The 27628-nt window shown below is 41.0% G+C and overlaps 1 protein-coding gene across 18 annotated transcripts in view; it reads right to left on the reverse strand.

The window, feature by feature from the left end:
• Positions 1–13770: 13770 nt before the first annotated feature.
• The window catches only part of C2CD5 (C2 calcium dependent domain containing 5), a 57436-nt gene continuing 43578 nt past the window's right edge, over positions 13771–27628 (reverse strand). For 7 of the 18 annotated variants that reach the window (XM_053942597.1, XM_053942592.1, XM_053942591.1 and 4 more), the window contains 11 exons: positions 27023–27086; positions 25101–25162; positions 24539–24637; positions 24041–24130; positions 23726–23813; positions 22686–22772; positions 20978–21028; positions 19853–19954; positions 18842–19032; positions 15923–16069; positions 13771–15234 (listed from right to left, as the gene is read on the reverse strand). In XM_053942597.1, the coding sequence (XP_053798572.1) occupies positions 15103–15234; positions 15923–16069; positions 18842–19032; positions 19853–19954; positions 20978–21028; positions 22686–22772; positions 23726–23813; positions 24041–24130; positions 24539–24637; positions 25101–25162; positions 27023–27086 (1113 nt within the window). In that variant the 3' untranslated portion in view covers positions 13771–15102. Of the gene's footprint in view, positions 15235–15922; positions 16070–18841; positions 19033–19852; positions 19955–20151; positions 20206–20977; positions 21029–22685; positions 22773–23725; positions 23814–24040; positions 24131–24538; positions 24638–25100; positions 25163–27022; positions 27087–27628 lie in introns of all 18 variants that reach the window. The other 11 variants (XM_053942604.1, XM_053942605.1, XM_053942603.1 and 8 more) reach the window with 4 other exon arrangements.

A 27628-nucleotide genomic window follows, 5' to 3' on the forward strand; every position in this document is an offset into this window, starting at 1 on the left:
TTCCTGGTGAGGGGAAGCAGAGGGGCAAGCACCGATCTCATCTCCGTGGTGACCCCTGAAAAGACCCGAGGGAAGGACATGAATCTGTGCCAGGGGAGGTTTGGACTGGGTATTAGGAAAAGGTTCTTCAACCAGATGGTAGTGGGCACTGTAACAGGCTCCCCGGGGAAGTGCTCATGGTATCAACCCTGACAAAGTTCAAGAAGCATTTGGACAGCACTCCCAGGCACACAGTGGATTCTTGGGGTTGTCCTGTGCAGGAGCAGGAGTTGGATTTCGATGATCCTTTGGGGTTTCTTCCAGTTCGGGATAGTCTATGATTTCCTGTACCACCACGGTGGCTGGCTCTGTGAGGAGAGCACAGCCAGGGTCACACCCCCGGCAGGGGTGTGGGCGGTCGGTGGTGCTCCAGCCCTCGGGGGCTGCTGCTGTGGTGCTGAGTGAGGAAGAGTTGGTACAGAAGACACCCACAGACCAAGGAGCAGCAGCATGACCCTTGCACATCTATGGCAGAGCCCAGCTCAGGCTTCCTCAATGGGAATTCATCTGCACACCAGGATGAGGGTGCCACCTGCACAACCCTCAGCCCTCCTAAATCACCAGAGTCATGGTTTCATGCCAGCAGAGTGACCCCAGCAGTAGAAAGCAGCTCGCTGATAATCAGGTGGGCTGAAACATGGGAGAACCTTCAACTCCTCTCAATATCTCAATGGCAGATCCTACTTTCAGAGCCCAATCTCTAGTCCCTGGCACAAAAGGCAGATTGAGCCCAGGCTGGTACCATCCATTTGTGTTCACCATCTCCAGACACACCTTTCAGACCCACTGAGAAACACTGCAGACTACCACATAACCTGAGTTAGTAGCCAGCTGCTTTCCAGACTTTCAGCACATGGAGTCTTGGCTATTTTGGGGCAACTTGCGGGGTTGAGTAGTAATTAAGAGAATTATGGGGTAATTAGGTGAAGGAAGGAAATCAAGAAGAAAGTTTGATACAGTTAGTTTGGTATCTCCTGGCCCTAAGGTAGCCATACAATACCATAAATAATAGCTGGGTGTTTCAACAGTGTTTTCAGCTAAAGATCCCCACATGCTTAGTTCTCAGTGAAAAAATAAACCTGGAAATCTCAATGCACTTTCGGTGCTTGAGAGAAGGAATAACATTCTCATTCACAGCGTGTTGCTGTGTAGAAATCTACACTGACAAACAGAACATTTACTTCACGATGTCTAATGAACATAAAAATGCCAGAAACATGTAATCACAGACAAAATATTATTTTCATTCATAATTGATATGCTACAGTTGTCTAGAGTGTTATTGGTGTTCTCTAATGACAAAAATGGGAAAAGAAACTGAGCAAGGCATTTTGGTTAACTTCTAGGAAAAAATATTTAGAGCCAGGTAAATATTTTCATTTTGGTGAGGAAATTATTTAGCAACAGCAGAATAAACCAGAATCTGTTCAGTCATGTCTATTAAAAACAAACAGAACCATTCAGTCTCTGGAGACTAATTCAAAACATAGTTAGCTAGAGCCATTCAAAGTAAAACAAAAAAAGTGATTGAAAAAAAGAGGAACAGAACTGTATCCCAAATTGGATCCTGACTCTTAGCTCACTTTTGGCTGAGAAGAGACAGACTAGAGGCTCTGTATTGCTTGGGAAACGAGAAAGTGGAAAAGAACAAAAGAAAGCAGGAATGACATTTTCTTTCACTGTGCAAACTGCTTGCAATGAATTAAGTTAAAGTACACCCAATATACACAAGGTTTTGGGATATCGTTTATTTGTGATCCTGTGAGATATTCCTAAGCATTTCCTCCCTTGTTTTCTAAGTCCATTTCAGCATGAAGCCCCCAGGCAGGCTGCTGACAGCTCTGTCTGGTGCCAGGGCAGGAGCTCCATCACCCTGTCCTGCCTGCCGCCCCCAGGGAGCCAGCGGAGCAGCACAGACACGAGGCAGAGCTTGCTGTGCTGCCGCTGAAGATGCCTGGCCTTGCTCTGCTCCTGCACAGGTGGGAATTGCAGACACACCAGGAGGAGCTCAAAGCCAGGTCTGTTACTCCGTGCAGCATCATCACTCGCTGTCCTTTTCCTCTGGCAGTGAGCCCTGAAGAGCAGCACACCACTCCTTTCTGCTGGCACTAACAGCTGAGGGTGGACAATAAACAGGAGGTAAGAATAAACTGACAAAAATGAACCTTGCTTACAATCAAATAGCCTGAAATACTTCAGTGACACTTTGCAATTGTTGAGAAGCTACAGAGATGTCGTGATCAACAATCCATAACTTTAAATTGAAGCAGAAAATTGATATTCAGGCATGACTGCACTCTGTTGAACTCAATTTTAGTGAGAACTGATGGTGAGTTGAACCTCACCTCCATTACTTGGTTCCAAGTGAGATCCCAGCCAGAAGGGCCAGGTGATCCTGGGCAGGGTCTGTCCACTACAGCAAAGAAAAAAAAAAAAAATTGTTCTGAGAGGTGCCTTTAAAAAACAGCACAGAGAAAAGCAACGAGTGACAGCATGGAATAAAGCACCGTTTGAACTCTCAGGTGGCACAGCGTAACTATTCACGGATCGAAGGAAAACGCCGTGCTGTGGTTTTCCCGGTTTTCTCCCCAAAACGCACCAGCAGAATCCCCTGCGTTCCCTGCTGCGTTCCTCCACTGCCCCTGCGGGTGGAGCTGACACTCTGCTCAAACAACACCTTTCCCCAGCCACAGAATCCAGATTTTCTTCTTTCCCTTGCTCCCAGCCCAGAACCACATCCTTCAAAATATCCAGCTTTCGCCTGCTTTCATTTGAAGTATCGTGTACTCCTACAGGCATCCCCTATACCTCGTCTTTGCACTCTCTCAGCTCTCTCACTTCCAAAATAACAGGGAATTTCCCTCCACTTCAACATCCCACACACTTTCTGTTCTGCAGAATTTAGCAGAGGAGTTGCACTGGCATCAGTTTTCAGGGTATGGCACCCTTTTAGCTGATGAAAATGTCACCATGCCATATACCTGGCAAATCCATTATCTTCCCAATGCACTCAGTTATCACCTGACTAAAATTCCTTGCTCTGTGCTGTGCCCTCTGTTCTGCAAGTATTCATGCTATGTTACCAGAGTCTATATGAAAATTTGATTTTATTTTTCAAGAGAAAATGCAGCTGAAGGAAAAATAAGTTCTCTGTGTGGAACCCCAGCCCTTATTTCCCACTGCCACAAATAATCAGTGCTCCTTTGGTACGGATTTTTTTTTTGACTCAATGTACAACACAGAAATATGCAGAAATCATCACCTGCCTGGACTATTATTGTAGGCCAGCCTTTTGTGGTGTCACCTGTGAACAGGCTGTTTTCTCTGAATTCCTTCTGTTCACACAGATCTAAAACTGTCATCCGAATCTCTCCTTGTATGACCAGCACAAACACTGAACTGTATGAATGGATGCACAGTTACCCTGTTGGCAAATTTCCATTATGCTTCCCCCTATCAGAATTTACTCTGCAGCTCTGTTGAAACCACCCACAAATGTATATTCTCACTGATAAAGCATTTTAAGCCCCTAAACAGACAGTTTTTTATATTCCTGTTAAAGGGGAGAATTGTAACTACAATATCAAATTAATTCCTGCAAAGTCCTGGTGTCCAAAAGCTAATCAGTTTTTACCTGGCTTGTACCAGTGGTACCAGTCCTCTGAAAAAACATGACCAGTTCTGCCACGTTTTCCCCTCAGCTGCCATGCTGTAATAGGACCATTACTGTGACAACATCTACAGTCTCCTTCCAGCTGCACAGAGGAGTCAGAATGCACAAGAATGAAGCATAAAATGGGGGGAAATGACTTACTGATGAAAGACAGAGCTCATTCTCTAAAACTGAAAACCTCTTCTATGAGCAGCGTTGAAAGGACTTTCAAAACATCTTTTTACACCAGCAGTGATGTTGGCTGGTAAAAAGGTGGAACAAGAATGAGTGAAAACATGCAGGAGTAATTGACAAGGAATGTGTCAAGGCATTAGCCACAGGTACTTTGCTTTTTGGTTCTGCATGGAAAGAAGATTTTCTCATAAAATGGAATTTTATGTGTTCCTACACACGCAATTTTTACAGCCTTACCATCGCTGCTGTACATTACTGAAGCATCTCCAGGGAAGGCAAAAAAACCAGAATTCTGTTCTACAGCACTGGCTTCAGGATGCCTCTTTAGTGTGTTTTAATGCACATAAAAATGCCCATGTAAGATGTGGGTGGGCAGGAGCACCAGTAAGGTGAAGATAAGTGAGTACTTGGAAATTCTGGGTGAAATTCTTACCTGTGCAGCTCTATGAGTTTGTGCTCACTGTTAACAGGAGCGAGCTGTGCTGGAGGTAATGGGCTTACTCACAAAAACAGCTACTCAGAAGGGTAAGGGACTTGTTGGGTCAGTGTCAATTAAGTTCTGTTCAGCCTAGAGAAGGTTGCATGAAGACCTCATGGCAGCCTTCCTGTATCTGAAAAAGCCTAAAAGGAAGCTGAAGAGGGACTCTTCATCAGGAACTGTAGTGGTGGGAAAATGGGGAATGGGTTCAAACTCAAAGAGGGGGGGAATTAGGTTAGATTTACAGAAGAAATTCTTTACTGAGAGGGTGGGCAGGTCCTGGCACAGCTGCCCAGAGAAGCTGTGGCTACCCCTGGATCCCTGGAAGTGTCCAAGGCCAGCCTGGATGGACTCTGAGCAACCTGGGCTAGTGGAAGGTGTCCCTGCCCATGGCAGGGGGTTGGAACTGGATGATCCTTTAGGCTCTTCCAACCCAAACAATTCTATGACTTTGTGTATTAGAACTGACATGCCAAAGACATTGTGGCTGGAAAGTCCTATTGTATAATGCACAATTTGTGAAGGAATAAAATGCATATAAAAGGCACAATAGAACATGCACACCCACATGCACAGAGACTACAAGCACATCTCTGAAGCAAACAGACTCTTCCCTTGTAAGTGCAGTTCCTTTTCCTTGGGAACTCAAACAAATTCTGACCTCATGTCTGACATTTGCTGAAGTTTCAATCTGAGCAGTTGCTGTCAGGAAGCCATCATTCATAATTTAGTGTTGGTTAAGAATCCTGTTTGTGAGAAGGTTGTGTCTGATATAGAGGGGGACATAATAAATTTGGTCTCACAATAAGTAATCCCTCTAGACCAGGATGAAGTGGGTAGAAGAAAAGCAGAAGAGAGGAAAAAACTTGTTAATGTTGTTGCTGTATCTTCTCTTCTTATCACAAATGATCCTTAGTTCTGACTAGGGAGAAACTTGAATTTGTGCATGGCATCAGGAGATGCCTCTACTGCTGAGAATTAACAGCAGTTCTAGATAATGGGATTTGTTCAGCTGTCCACCCTGGAAAAAGTGACAGAGAAAAGGATGAAGCAAGAAAAGAGGATGCAGAAATGTGTTTAAAGACAACTTTCGACAAGGGTGGCTGAAACCCTCAAAGCCTGGACAGACGAGTGTCTCAAAAGAAGCCTCACAAACATTCTGGCTGTCGGTGACCTCCTCTGGCAAACACTCAGACCCTGAGCATAGGCTACTGCTCTGAAGGGTGCAGGATGATGGGCAAAACCAGATCCAGCATCCACAGGGAAAATGAAATCTGACTTAAAATTGAGCAAAAAGCCAAGGCTGCAGTGATGGGAAATGAAACAGCCTGGCCAGATGGAGGCTTCACGCACAGAAGCAGTGCAGAGCGCTGAGCTCTGTGCAGAGATTGGCAGCTTTGCATTGGCCAGATTTTCCATTAACCCATACAGCAAAGGCAAAAATTACTGGCCTCATAACAGTCTTTCCAAACATATTGATTGACATACAGTTGTGTGCAGCAGCAACATGCACACAGCAACATTGGTGTACTGGAACCAAAACCAGGACCTCCTGGCATTTTAATTAGGCCCCAGAAGTGATTTAAAACTTCTGGAAAAAAGTTGTTATTACCCTTATCTCAATTTAACAGAGAAAACAGAGACAAAGACTTGAAAATATTTGACTGATGACCGAGGTAGATTTGTAACAGAGACTTCTTCAAGCCTAGTGCAGTGCTGTGGGACACACATTTCAGAGAAATTCAGCTGTGATTCAAATTGTTGGATGCACCAACAGCTAATATTAGTGAAGTGCCTAAAGATCATCGTGGTTTTCTTTTTATGGCCTCTAAATTCAAGCAGCGTCACTTCATTGGGGCCCAGGCAGAAAATTTAAAGTTTGGTTAATGGGCAAACAATAGTGAAAATTTATTCTGTCTTTTCACAAATATAATTAAGATGGAAGCAAGACTTGACACAGAAATTGTCCACCAAAGGACAGAGATGAAACTGAAAACAGCTGGAGTATTATTTTTCATGCTGGGTGACAATGCAAACTGCAAATGAAGGAAGAGGGAAATACCCTGTGACTGAGTGTGGTTTCCAAGGGAAAGCAGCCTCCCACAGGGATCTGCAGTTATTGCACATACACAGCATCGACACCATGGCTAAAAACTCCAGAAATGCAGGACCAGGGACCAACCTGCACATTCCTCTGCTGAACTTCAGCCATGCTCTGCATCCCAGACCACAACAGCTCTTTCACAGTTGTCAAATAATGTGATCCCACCATGGACTGCAGACACACAGACATCTTTAGCTGTGGGGCTTCGTCATTCTTATTTTTCTCAAGGTACTTACTCAAATGTGAATCCCTTTGAAAAGATTTGAGGGGTTGTGCTTTCACTCTGAGATTAGTCCGATAAACCATTTGAAAGGCAGGGAAATACCAGTTTTCTCTCTCAAGAAGAGACCCAGGAGATGGATGGCTTTGTCTTACAGAATGCCACACTGCGACGCGTGTCAGGCAGGGAAGTTTCACAAGTCATTAATTCAGCCAGCTGGTGGGAGAGAGTCTAAGAGACAACATAAACTGGCTGGGAAGATAAATATCAACAAAGCCCTTTTATTTGGAGACTCGACATACTTTGCCAACTGCCTATTCACTTTGTGGGTAATATGACATCATAAGTTTACTATATCTCAGCATTGTTGCACAAAGAACAACCTTTTGAGAGGGTAACAGAAAATTGCCAGTGTATTGCCAGAAACTGAGCAAAGAACAAAATCTTTGATGTGCAAATAATCAGTCACCTGGTAGCAGGTGTAATTCTACCATCATTAACATGATTTCTGCTGAATTGGAGGGGTCGAAATATACATTGCTGTGTAAAATAACCAGTCTGAATTGAGATAACACATTATTGAGTGCCATTCAAAAATCAGTTATTAAAATAAAGACCTTACTTGCATAGCATGATGACTTTTGCAGACTTGAAGACTCAAACAGACATGAAAAAATGTTGGGAAAAACGCACAGTGAAGTGCCATGCAGTGCATTGAAACAGCTTTGGAATGTAGGCCACTTAACCAAACTACAAGAAACCACCAAGCTCCTTCATGTCAGGACATGAGGAAGCTGCAAATTGTGGTAAAAGCTATTATTTTAGTCACTGTAATCACAAACTGAGAGAAAAAGAAAGACATATCTCTTTCTAGAGTTGGATATCTCTCTTTCTAGAGTGGATATCTCTTTCTAGAGTTGTCTTCGGAGAGGAAATGGAAATGAAAACATTATCTGTGGATCCCCAAACTGGAGCTGCCTGGACTCTGCAGAGTATAAAGGAGAAGGAGCCTGTCACTCCAAGAGAAGCGAGCCCACGATTTGCAGGATGGAGGGTGGATTTCTCTAAGCTGACCCTGCATTCATGCTTGCCTTCAGCTTCTGGGTTTGAGCTGGGTTTAGATTTGGCTTCTGTTTCTGGGTGATGACAGGAGGTCACACGTCCTGCCGAGCTGGCTGGCTGGTGCCTGCCTGGGATGTCAGCCCACCTCACCACCTACCTTCTGCTCCCAAACAGGAGGGAAAAGTCTGTCAGGGAGCTTTTATTGCAACGTGATGGGCTGTCAGGGTGCTCTCCCCAAGCCAGGGGTGATGATTTCCAGCAGCTGGTGCCAGCTGTGGGTGGAACGTGCCCCTGGAAGGGCCTAAGGAAGCTCAAAGTCCACATCCCAGGGGCCTGAGCCAAGGAAGGGTGGGAGGGAGGCTCCAGGCTCCAGGCTCAGAGCCCAGTTTGGTCCTGCAGTCCCAGCTGTCACAGCTCTGTGGCAGGAAGCTGTAACTGACATTGGGGTGTCCCACCAGGAGCACAGGGAGCATTTCCAGAGGGTGATACCACCAAGCACCAGTGTGGATATCATCTTCCCTCCCTTGGAAGCGAGGGAGAGGGTAAGGAGGTGTTTTAGTAGGAAAATGTGCTCACATGCCTGGGATTTGTGGCAAACTTGAAAGCCTCACTTCAGCAGCAAAAAGAAAACACAACTCTGCCCACATGTAGCTCCACACTGTGGATGGAGCTGTCAAAATACTTCCCACAGCTGAGACCTGGAGGACAGGCAAACACTCTGTTGCTGCTGAGACCATTACTGGAACAAATAATGTGCTGTGTTTTGCAGTTACAATAATTACAAACATCAAACATCCTGCAAACATCTTGCATTTCTTTTCCTTCCACAGATTTTCCAAACTGTAAATGTTGAATAAGCAGATAGCTCCTCAGATGGAAATCCGGGAGCTTTGTTGGCATCTGTTTGTAGTTTTACAAGGATAAGTTGGTGTGTGGAGGCTGAAGAGGAGATGAATGTGGAAGGACAGCCGGGTAAATCTGCAAGTGATGCTTTTCATCAGCACAGAACTGATGGAACAAAGGATGTTCTGTCACTGGGGTCAGAGATTTTATGATTGCTGGGTTTGGAGCATGGATAAGGGCTACAGCCAGGCAAAATTTCAGCCCTAGGATTTAGCTATAGCCTTTGCTGTTTTGCCTTGGGTACCATCTAGATTAATTCAAAAACTGTTTTTTTTCCTGCATGACACAGATCTCAGGAGCAGATTCCCTTGGGTTTTCAGTCAGTGTATGTCCAAACAGTGTCTCCAAATTTTTGGGTGATGAGTTCAAAATATTCTTATGCCTAGTTCCAGTGATTCATTTTGTGATTATTCAATATAAAATGCCCTCAGGTGTCAGATTTCCAGAGGGGTTAAATATTTACAACTCAAATTATTCAGTAGCTCTAAAATATTGTTATAAAACTGTAGGAAGATCATATTAAACCTAGAGAAATTCAGCAAGACATTTCTGAGCTAACTACCCATCATCCCTTCTAATAAAGAAAGGACCTTTTAGACCAACTTTGACCAAGTGTATTACCTAATTTCACAGGGAACTGAAACATTTGTCACAATGTGGAAAAAAAATGAGGAGCATTTAGAGGTGAAGTTGATTTTCAGTGTATCTGTTAAGATTTTCTTTCCCTGATTGTTAACCTAAGAGCACTTGAGCACTGTACAGCAGTGTCCTAATTCAGAAGGTTTTCTGAATTAGGTTTTTCTCATAGGATAGAAGTGGTTTCTCTTCTCACAGGATAGAAGTTGTTTTTTATTTTTTCTCATAGGATAGAAGGTTTTTCTTCTCATAGGATAGAAGGTTTTTCTCATAGGATAGAAATTAACCCAAACATAAGTTTAAATATTCCAAAAATAACATAAATACCATTATATCAGCCACTCACTGTTTTATTGGCTTCTGTGTTACCTCTGTGTCAGACCAGAGTTTGATTTCCAATTCTGCACCCTGGTTTTCAGGAGCAGCAGGTTTTGTCCTTGTTTCTCTGCAAGCTGTCCAGTTGTGCCCCTTGACTTCTTGCTGGGGCATTAACTAGAATTTTCCAACAGTTAAAACCCCATGAAATCAGATACACACGTTTGCATCTTTAGGTAGGAATCCCCACAGCACAAATATGTTTGTACTGCTCATTTATGTTTGTGATTATGTGCATTCAGAAATAGCAGAAATATATTTGATAGAATCACAGAATGGCTTGGGCTGGAAGAGACCTTTACCATCATCCAGTTCCACCCCCCTGCCCTGGGCAGGGACACCTTCCACTGTCCCAGGGTGCTCAGAGCCCCATCCAGCCTGGCCTTGGGCACTTGCAGGGATCCAGGAGCAGCCACAGCTTCTCTGGGCAGCTGTGCCAGGGCCTGCCCACCCTCACAGGGAAGAATTTAATCCCAATATCCCATCCAAAGCTGCTTTCTGTCAGTGTGAAGCCATTCCCCCTGTCCTGTCACCCCAGGTCCTTGTGAATAGTCCCTCTCCACCCTGCAGGCTCCCCTCAGGTACTGGAAGGACACAAAGAGCTCATCCCAAAGCTGCCTCTTCTCCAGGCTGAGCTCTCCCAGCAGAGCTGCTCCATCACCTTGGTGCCTCCTCTGGGCTCTCTCCAGCAGCTCCAGCTCCTCCTGTGCTGGGATCCAGGGCTGGATGCAGCCCTGCAGGTGAGGTCTCACCGAGGGGACCAGAGGGGCAGAACCCCCTCCCTTGATAAACTGGAAAGCTAAGGAAGAAAATGGATTTTGTGAATATTTTACTGCCTCATCCATCTAAGACCAAGAGTTAATTTTCTGAAGTTTCCTTAATCCCAGAAATCATAATTTCCCAGTCTGTTCTAGATATTTGAAGGTTTACAGCTCAGATGTCACTACTCAGAAGCTGTATCAGCACATGGGTGTTTCCCCTCTTCATTCCAGCCACACATACTTCTATTCTTTGCATGACTGCATTTTTTTTCACAAATTCTGACTGTTCTGAGGCTTCAGGTGCTTTCAGTTCCCTCATTTTAGCAACTGAAGAATTTTTTTGGACATGACACCAGAGAACAGTCAAAAAATATTTGAATTCCCTGTCATTAAAGTAGTTGGGGCTAATAAAATATGAAATTTTCTTACTGGAAAAGTAAGCATAGCTGGTAAAATGCATAGAAGTAAAATTTAATTTAATTTGATTTCTTGTCATCTCCATATATCATATTTTCCTTTTCTCTTGCTGCTTCACTCCCACCTATTCTCATAATCTGCAAATTACTTTAGTCTGAGATATTTCCTGTGTGTTAACTGCATTTCATTGGCTGCCAATTCAGTTTTCTGTTTCTGCACTTGCATTTGTATTTAGGAAACATGATGAAAATTAATATTATAATTATACCATTCAAGCAAATCATATGAATTAAATCTGTGTCTAGCCAGCCAAAAATATCTGTGATTGTCATCAGAGTGTGGATTTTTTTCCTTCTCCAGCAGCATCATAAGACAGTGTTGTGGTTTAACCCCAGCCAGCAGCTGAGTACCAGAGTGCCCCATCCCTCTGGTAACTCTATCCCAGATGAAACCTGGGCACACAGAGGAAAAAACTGCTTCCTGTGTTATTCCATGGGCAAGGACTCCATAAAGAAAGAGCAACACCCAAACTCTTTTCCTTTTTAAGCACCATCTTTTAACTTTCTCACAAAATATTTATTCTGATTTCCTTAAAGCTTACGGAACTGTGACACTGTTCATCTTGAACAAAACTTCTAACCAAACAAGGCACTAAACCCATGCACCTTCTTTTGTATTTGCCCAGTTGCAATACCCTTTTTAGCCAAACCTGAACATTCTTGTGTTCCAGCACCACAGGAAGGCATCTCCTATTTCCTTAGAAGGTCTACATTGTGCTGTAGCTTCTACACTGGTGTTTCATTGACTGGGCTCAAACTGTGCCCCTCAAATCTGCCCAAAAGACTCACTGAGGGCTTCAAAGGCAGCCAAGAGATCACTCTGCCGGGATCCAGCACACTTACCCACCTTGCAGAAGGTATTTGGAACCATTGGCTGTGCAACTTGGTAATAGAATGAGCTGCAAAGAAATTCACAAAGCACTGTTGGTATCTTCCCCAGAGCAGCTGTTTGTTATCAAACAAACCCATGCTTAACCCACCAAAGCCATAATTCACTTAGCCTCTAATGTCAGACTTCCTAATGGCTGGGGCAACTGCTTTGAGAAGTCTCACATCGTTTCCTGTCAAATTTGTCTCTAAAGTACAGCCAGGGTGCTTGAGAGATCAGCTGCTTGTCCCACACACCTTTTTAATTGCAGAAACTAAGAACTTTGTGGTTCATTAAATTCAATGAGATCATGTATTGTTTTATTGCAGAATATCAGGTAAAATCAATCAGGTTAAATTTGAATTATTGCTTGCGCTGGGATCTGAGCAAGTTTCTGTCCAGGCTAATTTCACATTCCCAATTAGTTTGGACTCTGATTTAATTGCTGGAGTACAGACCCCTTTTATGTCAGAGGGGCCTGCTTGGATTTTTTAAAGTCTAAACTCTATGATGAGTTCAGACAAATCATAATAAACCTTTCTTCCAAGGAAGTAAACAACAACTTCATTGAATTTGATGCCACTCCAATTACATTATTAAAAGAATGTCAGTTTATCTGTAGGACAGGTGACTGTAAAAAGCAATGTCCACTCCAATTACATTATTAAAAGAATGTCAGTTTATCTGTAGGACAGGTGACTGTAAAAAGCAATGTCCATGTGTTGGAGGTTAGGATTTTTCCTTTGTCAGTTGCACAACTGACATACATAAAGTAGAAATGACAATTTTGTGACTGTGGTTAAAAACCAGGTCTGTCACTTCTGGAATAATAATTGGAGAAGAATTAAAATTTCTAGATAAGAAAGCTCCTCTGTGTCTAAAGACACACACTAGAAGAAGCTGTGACATTTAAACAGCTAGAAATGAAAAGATGGCATTAATGCTTCCATAGAAGCAACCATCACCCCTCAAAAGGAAAATAATCAAACCAGCTACTTTGGTGTGCTACTTGAGATATTTCATGCTGAATACTCATGCTGTATACAACTTTTTGTGCCAGTCCAAGACCTTCTGCCGTTAGCTTCAAAGGGAGACAAGATTTGCTTTGCAAAACAATCAAGAGCTGCAGCTATTTACAGGCAAATTAATTCATGGCAGCTTTGGTTGCAACAGCTACAGAATTCAGCAAGATGATTTAACTGTGTTAGTGATGTGTTCTGGTAAGGGCCACATTCACACACTTCAAATGTAAAGGATAATTAACCCCCAAAATATCAGAATTACAGGATCATAGAGTGGTTTGGGTTGGAACAGCTTTAGAAGTTCATTTGTTGGGAGGAGAGGGGAGGAGTTGAGGAGGTTGTTTGGTGCATGCTGGGAGTGGACACCTGCCACCAGCCCAGGCTGCTCTGAGCTCCATCCAGCCTCACCTTAAACCCTTCCAGGGATGGGGCAGCCACAGCTTCTGTGGGCAGCCTCTGCCAGGGCCTCACCATCCTCACAGAGAGGAATTTCTTCCCAATATCCCATCCAAACCTACTCTCTGTCAGTGTGAAGTCATTCCCCTTGTCTTGTCACTCCAGGCCCTTGTAAATAATCTCTCTCCACCTTTCTTGTAGGCTGTTTGGGCACTAGAAGGCCACCAAGGTCACCCCAAAGCCTTCCCTTCTCCAGGTGAACATTCCCACCTCTCCCAGTCTTTCCTCCCAGCAGAGCTGCTCCATCCTCTGCTCATCCTGGTGCCTCCTCTGGGCTCTCTGCAGCAGCTCCAGCTCCTCCTGTGCTGGCCCAGCCCTGCAGTGGGGTCTCAGCAGAGGGGCAGAACCCCCTGCCCTGCTGCCCATGGGATTTTGGATGCAGCCCAGGATACAATTTTCAGCCCAGGACACAGAGGAGGCTGGAACATGCTACTCAAAAAAGATTCCTCTGAGCAGAATGGGGGTGGGACATCTTTAGTACATCCAGCTTACGCATCTACCTAATGCACATATATTAAGACAGTGAATTTTATAAAGATATTTATTGTGCAAGAATGATTTTCATGCTCATTTACAATGAAATAATTAGTTTTAACAAATAATCATGCCATTGCTTAATTTCAACACTAGACAGGGTATTTACATTCAAGTTTACATCTTTGTTCAAGTTCCATGTACAATGTTGTCAGAATTAAGCAAGAATGCATCTTCAAAGCAAAGTTTTTTTGTTGTGGTTTTTATTTTTGGTTTTTTTTTTTTTTTTTTTTACAATAGAGTATCACCACCTTTCAGACTTTTACTGGAAATGACAAATTTCCTGTCTTTTCAGTACCCTTATTTCCCAGCTACAGCACTGGAAAAGAACAAAAAAGCCCAGTGGAACCAGTGTCACACACATAAATCAATCTCCAATTAGCCAGGCATTTAAACAGGAAGGAGGCTGCAGAATAACCTCTGCACAAGTGATTTTTGGGGACTGTTTAGGTCATCCTTGAAACAGATCCTGCCTTAAGAAAATGAACCTCAGGACAATTCTTTCACAAAGTCTTAAATAACATAAAGACCTGCTTTGTCAATACTGAAGTGAACATCTTGTACTAGCACCAGACACACCCTGAACTTTTTATTGTGTTCTGGGGTTTTTTGTACCACCACAGGGATGCCCAGGATCACAGCATTGTGGTCTGGCAGCTTTTAAAAAAACAATAAAAAAACAAAAAAACACCACCCCCAGCTCCCAAATATAAAAACAACAACAAAATAAGGGAAAAAAAAACTTTCAATGAGCAGAAATTCAATCTGTAACTTTTTGGTACTGCTTTTTCTTCTTTACGCTCTATGATGTAAAGGAATTTCAGAGTCCAGCCCATGTTTTCTTGGCCTGCACACAAATCTCTCCTTTCTTCATCAAAGGTTTCCAACACAGACTTCTCGAGCACATCCCTCCCACCCTGACTTGAGCTGAGAATCAGCTCAGAGAACACTCAAACTCAGAAATGGTTCTGAATGACAACTTATCAGGGTCCCACTAAACAGTTCAAAAATGGAACAGAATTTTTTCTTCCTTCCACAGTTCCATGAGATGCCTGCTATTCTAATCCAAGTTCTCCTGTGAGTGCTTCACTTGCTGCCTGGTTTCACAGAGGCCAGGAATAGTAATAGAAGAACCAGAGCACACCTGCCAGTTCACTGCTCTGACTTACCTAAGTTATATGACAACAAAATAAGAGTGATTGTCCTGGATTTTGGCTGTGAATGTCATGGAGAGATACTGACTTTGAAGATGCAAACCTAAACATTCCCACATTTTAAATAACCTTTATATTCAGCAGAGACTACTCCACTTGCTGTGCCTTCATGTTGTGACATCTCCTGCAGAACTCGTGGGCTGAGGAGCAGCTGCAGAAGGCTGCACTGGCAGCATCTCCAGCTCAGACTCACGGACAAAGATGACAGCATCACCACTGACATTGATCAAACACTGAGCCTGGGAAAAAGACAATACCCAGTTACCAAACATTCAGCAATCATATATTTTATGTTTACTTATATCTGCTGAACAGAACTGCACAGAAAAATCAACAGGGATTGGGAGAAGGACAAATTATTAGAATTTATTGGTGAGGCGACCCGTGCCATTTTCTTTTCTGTCTGCTCACTTGTGTGCTACCAAATGTGCAGATGGATTTCACCACAGTGAAATATCTGGATATCTGTACCTGCTTTCCTTACTGTTTTGAACATATTTAATTTACTGAATATTCTGCTATTGTCCTCACAAATCAAGGTTTGTCCCTTTATGTACAAAATGGAGCATCTCCATCTCCATCAGCTATTTTTACATGGAATTAGGATGGAAATTCTAATTTGGATGGAAATTCCAAATCCTGATCCAACATCAGAAATACCAAGTAAGTTCTGCACTGTGGTGCAACTGTTTCCTGCAATTTACTTCATTCTAGCAAGCTTGGTCTTTTCTCCATCTGGGTATTTATGAAGCATCCTCATAATTTTGTGTTAATTCAAGGAACACTCTTGGATTCTTCAAGCATTATCCAAGATATCAAGAAATGTTGTGCAGCTATGGCTTTACAGCACTGCTGTTTTTTAGACATAAAAAAGTATTTGTATCATACTAACCCCAACAGCACTTGTCATTTCACATCCCAATGTACCTGGTTTTTGTTTGGGTTCTCCATGAAAACACACTGCTTCATTATGTATGACACAACTGCATTCCCTCCCAGAGCTGCAACATGGGCTCTCACCATGGCAAACACTTCAGCAATAAAAGCGTGCAGGAAGCCACTGACACCACCCTCCTAGAATGAAAAAAATACACATTACAAATGATATTATGTCTAGCTACAAGATGCTGAGTACTTCTCTTACATATTTATCAGCTGAAAAATTCAGTGAATCCTAAATGATGTGGAGAACTTAAAAGCCATTCACTGTTACCAATAAGATAGAGAGAGACCATTCACAGGGGCCTGGAGTGACAGGACACGATGGAATAGTCTCAAACTTGACAGGTATAGATGGGATATTGGGAAGGATTTGTTCCCTGTGAGTGGTGAGGCCCTGGCACAGGGTGCCCAGAGCAGCTGTGGCTGCCCCTGGATCCCTGGCAGTGCCCCAGCCCAGGCTGGACAGGACTTGGAGCAGCCTGGGACAGTGGAAGGTGTCCCTGCATGGTTCTATGAAATTCTTGGAAATTTCCAGGAAGCAGTGACCATTACCTTTGATCACTGCAACTTCATGTATGTTAATGACTGTCATTGGTTCTCAACACTCACTAAAGACATGATCCCTCAAAATAAGAAGTAAGCAAGGGATAGAGCAGAGACTTGAGCTACTCAAGCTGTTAATTTTTTTTATTTTCCCCCTTGAAGCACAAAGGAACTTCTAGCCATCCCATTTCATTAATTTTTTTTTGACTTGATAGTGCTTGTGGGGCATTTTTACTTCTTTGGTGCAAAACTGAAGAATTGAAATTTATGTCAAAGGAGAAGGAAAACAACCAAGTATGGATTTTCCTAGAAAATCCTTATGAAAGAATGTGAGCAACTACATTGTAGGGATAAATCTATTGCACACAAACCAGGCAAACAACCAAAGAAAAAGAAATCCACAAAAATGCTGAGAACAACTGATCCAAGCAGAGCTCACTTTTGGTTCAAAATATGTACAAAATTTCCAACTTCAAGTGAAAGGCAAGACCACCAGACTTCCCACATGACTGTGTGTGTGCCACTGGAGAAAATGAAGAGGCAGGTAGAAGAAGACATTGAACTAAGCTGAATTTCTAAGGGCTGTGCTCATTCCTAGAAGTATCATGTTCCCTGAACAGACTCATAAAGGCATAAAAAAACATATCTTGGATGAAAATTTACAAACAAAAAGGACAGGTGTAATTTTAGCAAACCCAGCATAAAGCTGGAATCAAGTCAGCTGCAGCAAGAAATCAAAATGCAATACAAGTTCATAATTCTCATGAAATTTTGATTTTGTCCAAGTCTTTTAAAGGTACAGCAACTGATGGGGAAAAAATATGAATTATAAACCTAATGCAACATTGGATGACAAGAGGTAACAAAATGATTGTAAACACTCACCTGTAAACAGCAGAGCCTAAGAACAATGGATTAATCTGACTTCAAATTATCATTGATGTTTCATTCTATCATTAATGTTTTATTCTGGTATATACTTCAGCACTACCACAAGCAAACCATAAAGCAATACAGAGAAAAATGCTGGTCATTACTTTCTTGTAGGACCTGAACCACACTGCTGGAGTTGGATCTAATGACTGCTCTGTTCTGACTCCATTGTAACTCAAGGCAATCCTGTAGTAAGAGTAGTTTGTGACTTAGCCTATGTAGCTGAAATAATTTAAATTAGCTCCCCATGGTGCTGGAAAGAGCACAGTGACAACATCCCAAGGACTGTGCAATATTCCAGCTTCAGGAAGTAGCTGAATCACACACTTGAGTGACCTTTCCCTGTTGGGATCTGCTATCACAGATACCAAAACTCATCAGCTACTGAATTTGTACCTACAGAATCTGCACTTAGTCCAGGAATGTCCTGTAACCATTTCCCTGCTCTGACGTCCTTTTGAAAACACTGTCCTTTTCACACATGGATTTCTCAAGTTAAAAGGGGAAGTTAAAAGTAACTTGCAAAATCCAAACAAAATGTTTGTCTGATCGAAGGTTCTCTAGAGAGCTCACAGCCTATTTTCAAGAAGACTGATCATTTTTATTAACATCTGCTCTATAATTCTAGCAATGTGTAATTAGGAAAAACCAACAACTCTTCAGCACTGACAAACCAGGCAAGAGGTACACTCTCTTTCAGTGGCCAAAAGCAAAGACATAACTACTTCCCAAAAGGACAGGAAGATCATAAGGAACATGGCTTGCATTTTGACATGCTCATGCATGTTTTCCCAAAGCAGACTGGAGAGCAGGGTTTGAACATCACCTCTAAGCTGATTGTGTGGTCACAGACTCATGGTGTAATTTTTGATGCTCAACACACAAGGTTTTGTTACAGAGAATGCACAGAACATAATGTTAAAAATCAGCATAACGTTATCTATGATATGGGCAATGTTATATTAACCAAAGAATTAACCAAATACACTGTGAAACCAAACACACTGTGAACCAAATACACTGTGAACGTTCCTCACTGAGCTTGCAAAACAAGAAAAGAATAGATGATTTATTTTTTTCTTTAGCATTTAATTTGATTTAACATGATCCCAACTTCTACCACTGCTGGTCAAAGACCCGTTTTTTCCACATAGTTCTGTTTAAGAACTCACTGGTTTAGTGTTCTATCCAATCCAGTAGCAATGGCAATTGTTAGCTAACCCCTTCCTAACAGTGCCAAGCACAAAACGGCTTCGTGTGCTCCGTGACAAGAGAAGCACAAAGGAGCTTGTTCTGCACTCAGTACCTTCCCACAAGTGACACAAATTCTACTCCCTGGCTGTGCCACACCTCAACTCAAACCTCTGATTCTTACAGTTAACAAAAATTGTTCCCTGACATGAAAGGAATCCCTGCCACGCAGCTCACCTCACGCAAAGAAGTGGTTTCTCGTATAAAAAACATGTTGATTATCCCAAGATATTTGGTTATTTTCGCCCCAGGGAGAAAGGAAAGAGGTGTCATCTTAACAACTGAGACAGTGGAATTGGTGCATGACGGGACAGAACGGTGCCGTAAGTATCCCTCAGCCAATGGACTTGCTTTCTCAAGGGAAGTAGCTGAAAAATGGGAAAAAACCAGGAGAAAATAACTATCAAGATCCATCACTGTTCCTCAAAACACAAAAACTCTTCTTTATGGTTTTCCACATAGCTTGGTGACAACATTCAGCTGCCTGTGATGCTCAGCCATATACGTGAGAAAGGAAATCATCATGCAAAGCATGCAGAAGGAGACAAGAAGCTGAAATGGCATTTATTTGAAAGAGTGGCATTCCTGCGAAAGGAAAACATTGAGGCGAGCAGCTGCACATACAACCATCAGTTATAATGTGAAGGTAAAGGAAAAAGTGCCAACATTTTGAAACATGTATTCTGCTGGAAGAACAAATTATAGGAAGTGTGAAAGTTGTTGTGTTTCCCCAGTGCAGCATTTTCCATTAAAACAGGTATTAATCTCTGCTAATTTAAGCAAGATAGTCAGACCTGTGGCCAAAGAACTACTGAAAACCAACTCACCACTTGCTAATTTAGTGACCATTGCCTTGACTGTCCCCTTGGTGATTGCTTCCTGTTTCTCACCCCCAATTTTCCAAGATCATACATACACCTACATCCATGCAGTGGATGTTATACAATTAGTAGGCGTACACATGTATGGAGAACTAATTACAGCAAGACTTTATTTTGCTTTTTATGCTACGGTTCATCGACCCTATGTGAGGTTACAGAACAATGTCAGCAGTTTTCACCCTCGGGAATTCATCCCACATGTGATCTGCAATGCTACTGCTGGGCAGGGCACGCAGTCACTAAGTCACCACTGGGAAATCAGAGATATGTCTCAGATTATCAGAACGTGGTAGAAACAGCCGCCTACTTGTCTTAATTGATCCGCGCCTTATGGTCTGAGCTTTCAGTTTAATGAGCTCTATCCAGCTGTTGCATCTGTCTGCAAAGGAACTGTAATCAACTGACGTTGCTGGAAACACAGACAGAAAAACAAAAGAAAAAAAAAAAAAACAGAAAAAAAATATATGGATGATGTCTCTTGCTCATCTCAGTGCTCCTTTTTGAGGAAGCAATGATTCCTGTCTGAGAGAGAACAACCATCCGTTTGCAGGTCTGTCTAAAAGGAAAAGTTACAGGATAAGTTTGGACTTGTCCAAACCAAAGTACCGATTTCTGGTGATGTCCCAGCTCTGAACCAACTGCCTGAGTGGGACTTCAGCACTGAAAAAACATGCAAATACAGTCATTAAGGACTTATGCTAGATTAGTTTTTTTTATAATCTCAATTTAGACTGTAAATTATGGGTTTTTAAACTTTATTTAAGCCTTTTTTAATTTTCATTTTCATTCCTTTTTTTTATCCTTACAAAGAGCTGCTGATCAGAATTTAAAATTTCCCAACTGTCTTTATCAATAACTAACCTACTGAGTGGAAAAAAAAAAAGCTTTGGTGATGAGGATAAGAGTCACAAACTGAAACAACACCTCTGTTTTATACACAAATGAATCTTCCTTCCAGAACAGTCTTCCTTGCCCCAACATCCTCCCTCCAACACCCCTCCCATTATCATTACAATAAGAAGTAAGAGTTGTTTCTGCTATGACTTTTGGTATTAGTTGCAGGGGTGTTTGCATTTCTTTAAAAAAAAAGGGGGGTTGCAAACACCGTTTCTTCATTATCCTGAAGAAACGGGAGGAACACATGCTAACTTCAAATTAACACAGGCAAAACAGCTCTCTTCCCAGGGACTCATTTTCTGTCAGATAAAGTTATATCAACGTACCTGACAGAGAGGCTGTTATTATTAACAAATCTAACTTTTACAATGAAAAATCACATCAAAATATTAGGATCTCATTAAGCCACACCAGAGCATGCACTCTCAGTTAAGTAGTAAACACTTCCTGGAGTAAGACACATCCAAAAAGAGTATACCAATATCCCAAGAATGCTCATTCTGTTCTGGCAGATGGCTAAATTAAGGAAACTCACCTCTCTGAGCAGCAGGAATACCTGTGTGGGAGCTTGCACCCTCCAGGACTTCTAATAAAACAAAATTAATTGCGTTCAGATCATCTATTAAGCAGAGTTACAGGACAACAGCTTCCAAGAAAGATGGGAGGCTCTATTTACAAGGGCCTGCAGTGACAGGACAAGGGGAATGGCTTCACACTGACAGAGAGGAGGTTTGGATGGGATATTGGGATAATTGTTCCCTGTGAGGCTGGGGAGGTCCTGGTGCAGGCTGCCCAGAGCAGCTGTGGCTGCCCCTGGATCCCTGGCAGTGCCCAAGGCCAGGCTGGATGGGGCTTGGAGCAGCCTGGGACAGTGGAAGGTGTCCCTGCCAGGCAGGGGACTGGAAGGAGATGATCTTTAAGGTCCCTTCCAACCCAAACTACTCCACGATTCTGTGACCCTTATAAAAGATTTCAGAGTCAAGTATGAAAAAAACCCACCCTCTATATAGTATATTGTGTACTTTGATAACAGAGTTAGTATAAATAATTCACTTTACTAAATCTACCTTGCAATTTTAATATGTTTATTCATCAAAGGTCACTACTGTATAAGACTGTAAACAAGTATTTTTAAAACAACAATCCTACAGAAAAGTAAAAATATATTAAATAACTTGTTAAGTGAATGTAACTACAATGAGGTTGTGAAGAAATGACAGATGGAATAATTTTCTGGCTGAACTGCTCTGCCTACAGCAGGATATGGAATGTGGAGAACACCAGGAAAAGGGGTAGGTGGGAACAGGCTGCCCTCCACTGGTCAGTGCCCAGCACACAGGGAGCACAGGCCAGTAATGGGTACAGAGACACCAGCAGAAATTTCTGGATAGCTTCTCTTTTTGAAATTAAAAAGTGTAACAAATTAAAAGGTAAGCATTAAAAAAAAAAAAATCAATAAGAATATTTTTGCTGAAATTAATCTGGCCTCTGAAAATGCAAGTAAGTGTGGAAGGCACCCTTCTTTACACAACTGATGTAACAGGCAAAAAAGGGATCTCAAACATTTACAGTAATTCCCAGATATTTAATTTCCTCTCAGTAATCATTTTGGCAGATAATCCAACAAGGGAGAAGGAATTAAAGACAGCTGATTTCAAGGAATTGAATTTTTAATGCAGTCATAGAAGAACTGTGACAACCATTTTTGAAATGCAGCTCTATCTCAGGTAAAATAAAGCAGCTGTTTAACAGCTACAGTGTGCTGCACTGTACAGATTATTTACTATACAAGTTTAGGTTACTTTCACTTAAAGGAAATTTGCATGCAACCAGTATTTGGTAGATAAAGTATTTCCCATCACGAAAACGATGAGATTAATTCTGTGAGACTGAGAAAACATGGAGGTACTTTATATGGGCCATCTCCAGTATGTGACAAGCCTAACTATCAATTATTAGGTAATTGATAGTTATGTCAGATGACATCTAACACTCAGTGGTTTGTACCATCTTCAATATTCTAAATGCAAAGACATGAAATATAGACAGAATGATCAGCCAAGCCATCTTCTGTGACTCTCAAAAAATTTGACAACAGGAGTAAATATACCCACTATGCTTAGGCAGCAAAGCACATTTAAAGCTTGTGAAAGTACAGATATTTTAAAGCTTCTACAACTATGAAAGAGCAGAACTCAAAATCCATAAAAACCAACAGTTTAATATTCTTCTCCTTAACTGACCTTTAGCTGGAGAGAATGGTTGAGAAGAAAGGGGATCAGAGCAAAGTTCCAAGGGAAATTGTAGCTGTTCTTCATTGTCTGTAGATGCTTCAACAAAGAAAACATGGCCAACTGATAATTAACCCCCAAAATAAGATTTGCCAGTAATTACAAGCAGAGTTGATTTAGTCAGGTCTGACTTGAACAGGTATTTTCAGTATGTGCATCAAATGATGCAGTTCTGCAGAAACAGGTGTGTGACAACAAATCCAGCTGCAACACTGAACAGAGCTTGTGTTCCACTGAACAGCATTTGAAGTTTTTAGGAGAAAAATGAAGTCCATTCATGTGTTTTTGTTTTGATTCTGCAGTTGGATCTATGCCAGCTATTATAATAAAAATTAGCACTTATTTCACATGAAAAAAAAAACCATTTTACTGAAGAAGTCAGCTATAACTAATGTTTTACAAACATGTGGCTCTGTTCTAATTCCATTCTGAAGAAATGAATATCCTGAGTTCTGTCTGAATTCCCACTTCCAGACTACACACAAGCATTTCCAGCATAAGGTGGTACTTCATTAGCAAGGTGACATATGCAGACCACAGCAGTCTCTTCCATCCCCTCCACGTGCTTCACTAAGCTCCAAAACTATTACTGACTTGCTTAAGGGTTTTCAGAAGGTTGGGTTTTTTTAAAAGTATTATGAATAATTTATTTTTCACCTTCTTCAAGTATAGACAACATTTCTACTTATAAAAACTACTTCAAAGTAGACAGAATAAGAAAGTACTATAAATTTGTTGATTACATAAATAAATATGTAATACTTGATAAGTAAGTCATCCTGCTGGAGGTCAAGTACATAAGAACTCTAAAAAACCTCTATGTGTTGAAAGAACCTCCCTGAAAAATATGTATATTTGAACTTGATGATCCTTGTGAGTCCCTTTCAACTCAGAATATTCTGTGGTCTGTGATCTGTACATGTAACTGAAATTAAAATCCAGACTCATCAGGCACTGGGGATAAAAAAGGAAAGATGCCTCACAATATTTACCTCTTTGCTGTGATTTTTCTGTAGGTGCTTTGTTGGCTTGTAGTGCTTGGTTTTTGTCATATGTAATGGCAACAGCTGTGACTGCAATCTGCAAATCAGAAGTATTTGGCATATTAGGCAAGTTGATCTCTTGTGCAATCTACAAAAAAATTTTGCAAACAAACAATTTTGCATAGAAACATAACAGGGAAAAAACCATCCAAGAATTCACCAGCCAGAGCAGTAAATCAAATCCTAGCCCAGCTTACCCTGAGCAGCAAACATTAACTAGGGCTGTGCCTATGTGCTGGAAGTTAAAGGCAGCAATTCCCTTACCTGGACCAGTTCATCCTCTGGCAGAGCCACTGTGAAGTTCACATGGCAAAGACAGCAGGGAACCATGGACCGCAGTTTAAAATACAAACTCTGTTCAAGACAGGATATAATTTTGTGTTACTCAGGGGAAAAAAGTGTGGTTTATTTCAGAGAAATTAAGGATCAAAACTATTTTCATAGTAGAAGTCATCTAATGATATTATTTTTTTCTTGAAGAAGAATTACATGTGTGAAAAATCAGGACAGAATACAATTTACTGTGGAGCTATCTTTCTATTTCTAGAGTATACTGCTAGTCAAAGGATTCCTTCAGGTCCCACAAGCTCTGGAATTCCCTAATATACTAAAAAAGGCTGAACCTATCTTTACAGAAACACAATTACAGACACTTTGCAGTCTATTTTCAAAATTATGAGGCACATGTTATTTTCAGTATAGCTGAATTTTACTTGGCTCCTATTTGAACACTTAAAAAAGTATTTGAAATAAGATTCTTACCTTCAACAGATTCTCACAGAGATCATTAAAGTTCTTATTGAGTGTTTGATTTGTTGGGTTAATGTTGCTTAATCTGGACACTCTAACTGCTGTGAACATCTGAATCAGAAACAAACATGGGGATTTTTGCCAACATATGCAAATATATTTTATCCAGTGTCTTAAACCCAAATTCATAAAGAACGAAAATAATGTAGAATATATTAACATATATGTTCAATAAGTAACAAAATAAGTTAGCTAAGGAACACAGTCGATAATCTGTACCCTTTATGGGGCTTCAAACCTAGCCAAACCTTTCAAAAAGCCAAAACTTTGAAGTTCAAATTTACTGTAATTACTTTCATATTTCTGTATTAGATTATTCCTTACATGACAGTATTAAAAAAAAAAAACAACAACAAAAGCCCAGTTTCTCATACCTTATTGTTCTTACCAAAACAATAGTTTTATTTCTGTCACAAGGGTGTCCTTTGAATTTAGCTTTCAAAATATACATTTAAATTACTGCAGCATATTTCAACACAATTTAGCAAAAAGTTTCAATTTTGAATAACCTTACTTGAATTTCAGGTGTCCAGTTATTTATACCAGGCATAATTTCTGTGTTGCAACTGTAGAAACCTGTGAAGAAAATATTTGGGAAAAAAATCTATTGTATACACTGCAATATAAAAATACTTGTAAAGGAAACATATGTGACAAGGCTTTGCAAGTATTTTCCTTCATGTGGTTTTGAATATTGAATAATACACCAGAAATGAGATCAACATTCAATAAACAAATACAGAATCCTTGTAAGAGGGGCCAACACCCCAAATCCACAACTGCTCCACCTATTTCTATTAGATAAACTATGTGGAAATGAGGAAATTTTTTGAAAAGGTGTGATATGAAAAGCTAAAAAGCCAACCTTTAATAGAGAGCACAGAAAAGGCTGTAAAGGAACTACCGTAGTGACTGATTGCAAATGAAAAACAGAATTATGATGACTAAACAGCAGAGTAAAGTAAGTTATTAACAGCAAGTCAGTGATTCTGAAATCCTGAAGATACAGTTAAATAAGCAGAAAAGAGGCCAGTCTGGTAGGGCCTATATAAAAGCACAAAATGAGCTAGAAAATAACTTGCGTAGCAGCTTGCAGAGGGTATAAATATTAATGGACTGTCTTTCAGAACATCAAAAGCAGAAATAGTGTTGAAGAATCAAGTAAGATTTAGAAAGGATATGCAGAAATAATAACATGAGAGCAGAAAGCATGCTTTTCTTTTTACAGCAGTGTAGTAAGCTTTTCACAATAGCAGACAACCTGTCCCTTATTTATTTGTCTTGAACAAGTGTCTGAAGGAGATATTGAACAAAAAGACAAATGAAAGATTCCTATAAACCACAGAATAGGCAAAGATCAAGCAGCTAGTTGACACTGAAGTCTCAACCTACTCCACTGCCAGAGAACAGTGTTTAATCTCCAAGTATTGAGGTGCTAAGTGCTTTCCTTGGTGTAGGTGTGCCTGCTGCTGCTGCAGCAAAGGCAGCCCACAGCAGCTGGAAGCACAGCACTGCACAGCAGCTGCTGGCAGCCCCAGGAGCAGCCACTGCTCACCAGCTCTCAGCAAGCACAGACAAAAGGCACCTGACCTGTACCACCCACCTGGGCCATCAGCAAGCATTTGGAAAGGTCCTTCACCAAGGCCTCCTAACAAACTAACCATGAAGCATCATCGAATGGAATGTAAATGTAAGACTAGGAAAAGAGGGACAAAACTGATTCATGTTCACAGTGAAGACATCTGTAATTTTGGATTTTGTGCTTCAAACATATTCATAACATACAAGCAGAAAAGGATAAAACAAGTTGATGGCTGATGGCCTTAATTTAAGGGTTTTGGCCCCTCCTACAAGAATTCTGTATTTGTTTATTGAATATTGATCTCATTTCTGGTGTATTAGTCAATATTCAAAACCACATGAGGGAAAATACTTGCAAAGCTGCAACTGCAGCAGAACTGGATAATCAGTGAGGAATAAAAGACCTGGTGAAAGTAATAGATAACTACAAGGATGGTTCTGAGCTCGACATGACAAGATTAACACTGGTATCAGTTATTAGGAAGGAAACCAAGATTTTCTCAGAAGAAACACAGGGAAATTCACAGTGACAAGAGGAAGGACAAGGACAAATCAAATGTCCACAGCAATTTCTACATAATGGACAACTATATTTGCCTCTTATCCAGATACAGCAGTTCTGCTGGGGAAGGTATCACATACCTATACAACAATAAATAGCATAAAGACAACTGATACCAGCCAATAATTAGTTCCCTATTCTACTTTCATTAACCTGAAACCTACAAATCTGTAATTCAGTCTAAAAATCTTAGAAACAGTAATATTGTCAGTTCTCTTGGAATTTTTAAAACATTTTTTAATAAAACTAGTCATATTTTGTCGTTTTGCAGAAAAATATGGTTGTAACTATACCAGAAGGTGGTGGAACATCTGTCAGTAAAGAATGTACATCTTCCATTGCATCTGTGTCATCAATCTGCAAAAAGGGAGTAATTGAGAAAATCATGTTGCTGTGCCAGTAAGAAGTTTCCAAAAGAAATCAAATAACCTCCATTCCATTCAACCTTTAACACTGTTCTTTTAGATCAGACTGAGAGCCCTGCTACATTCTGTAAATACTTCTGGTGTGTCTTTACATTCATCCTCTCTTACTGACCTGCAAGAGATCCACATTTACCTTTAACTCCCCACATTTTCCTGTCAAGTGTTTTAGAAATGGTTTATAATTTAACTCCAGTACTAAAGGGTTTTCTGTCAAATAATGTGTCTCCTTCTCCCTCTCCATGTAAAAGAGGTTGTCTTCTTTTTTTTTCTTCAAAAAATAACCCAAAAGCTAAACAAAACCAGCCCTGTTATCTTTACCTCTCGTAACTACCTTCTCACCCTCTTTCAGCACATTCTCATCACAATGAAATTTTTACTACTTTTTCTTATATAGCTCCAGTGAACAATGATTTTACTCTTGAAAGCTCCGACAGGAATTTAACTACATTTTCTGGAATATTGTTTCTGATATCC

Source organism: Vidua chalybeata, chromosome 5 (genome assembly GCF_026979565.1).
Source record: "Vidua chalybeata isolate OUT-0048 chromosome 5, bVidCha1 merged haplotype, whole genome shotgun sequence".
NCBI lineage: Eukaryota > Metazoa > Chordata > Aves > Passeriformes > Viduidae > Vidua > Vidua chalybeata.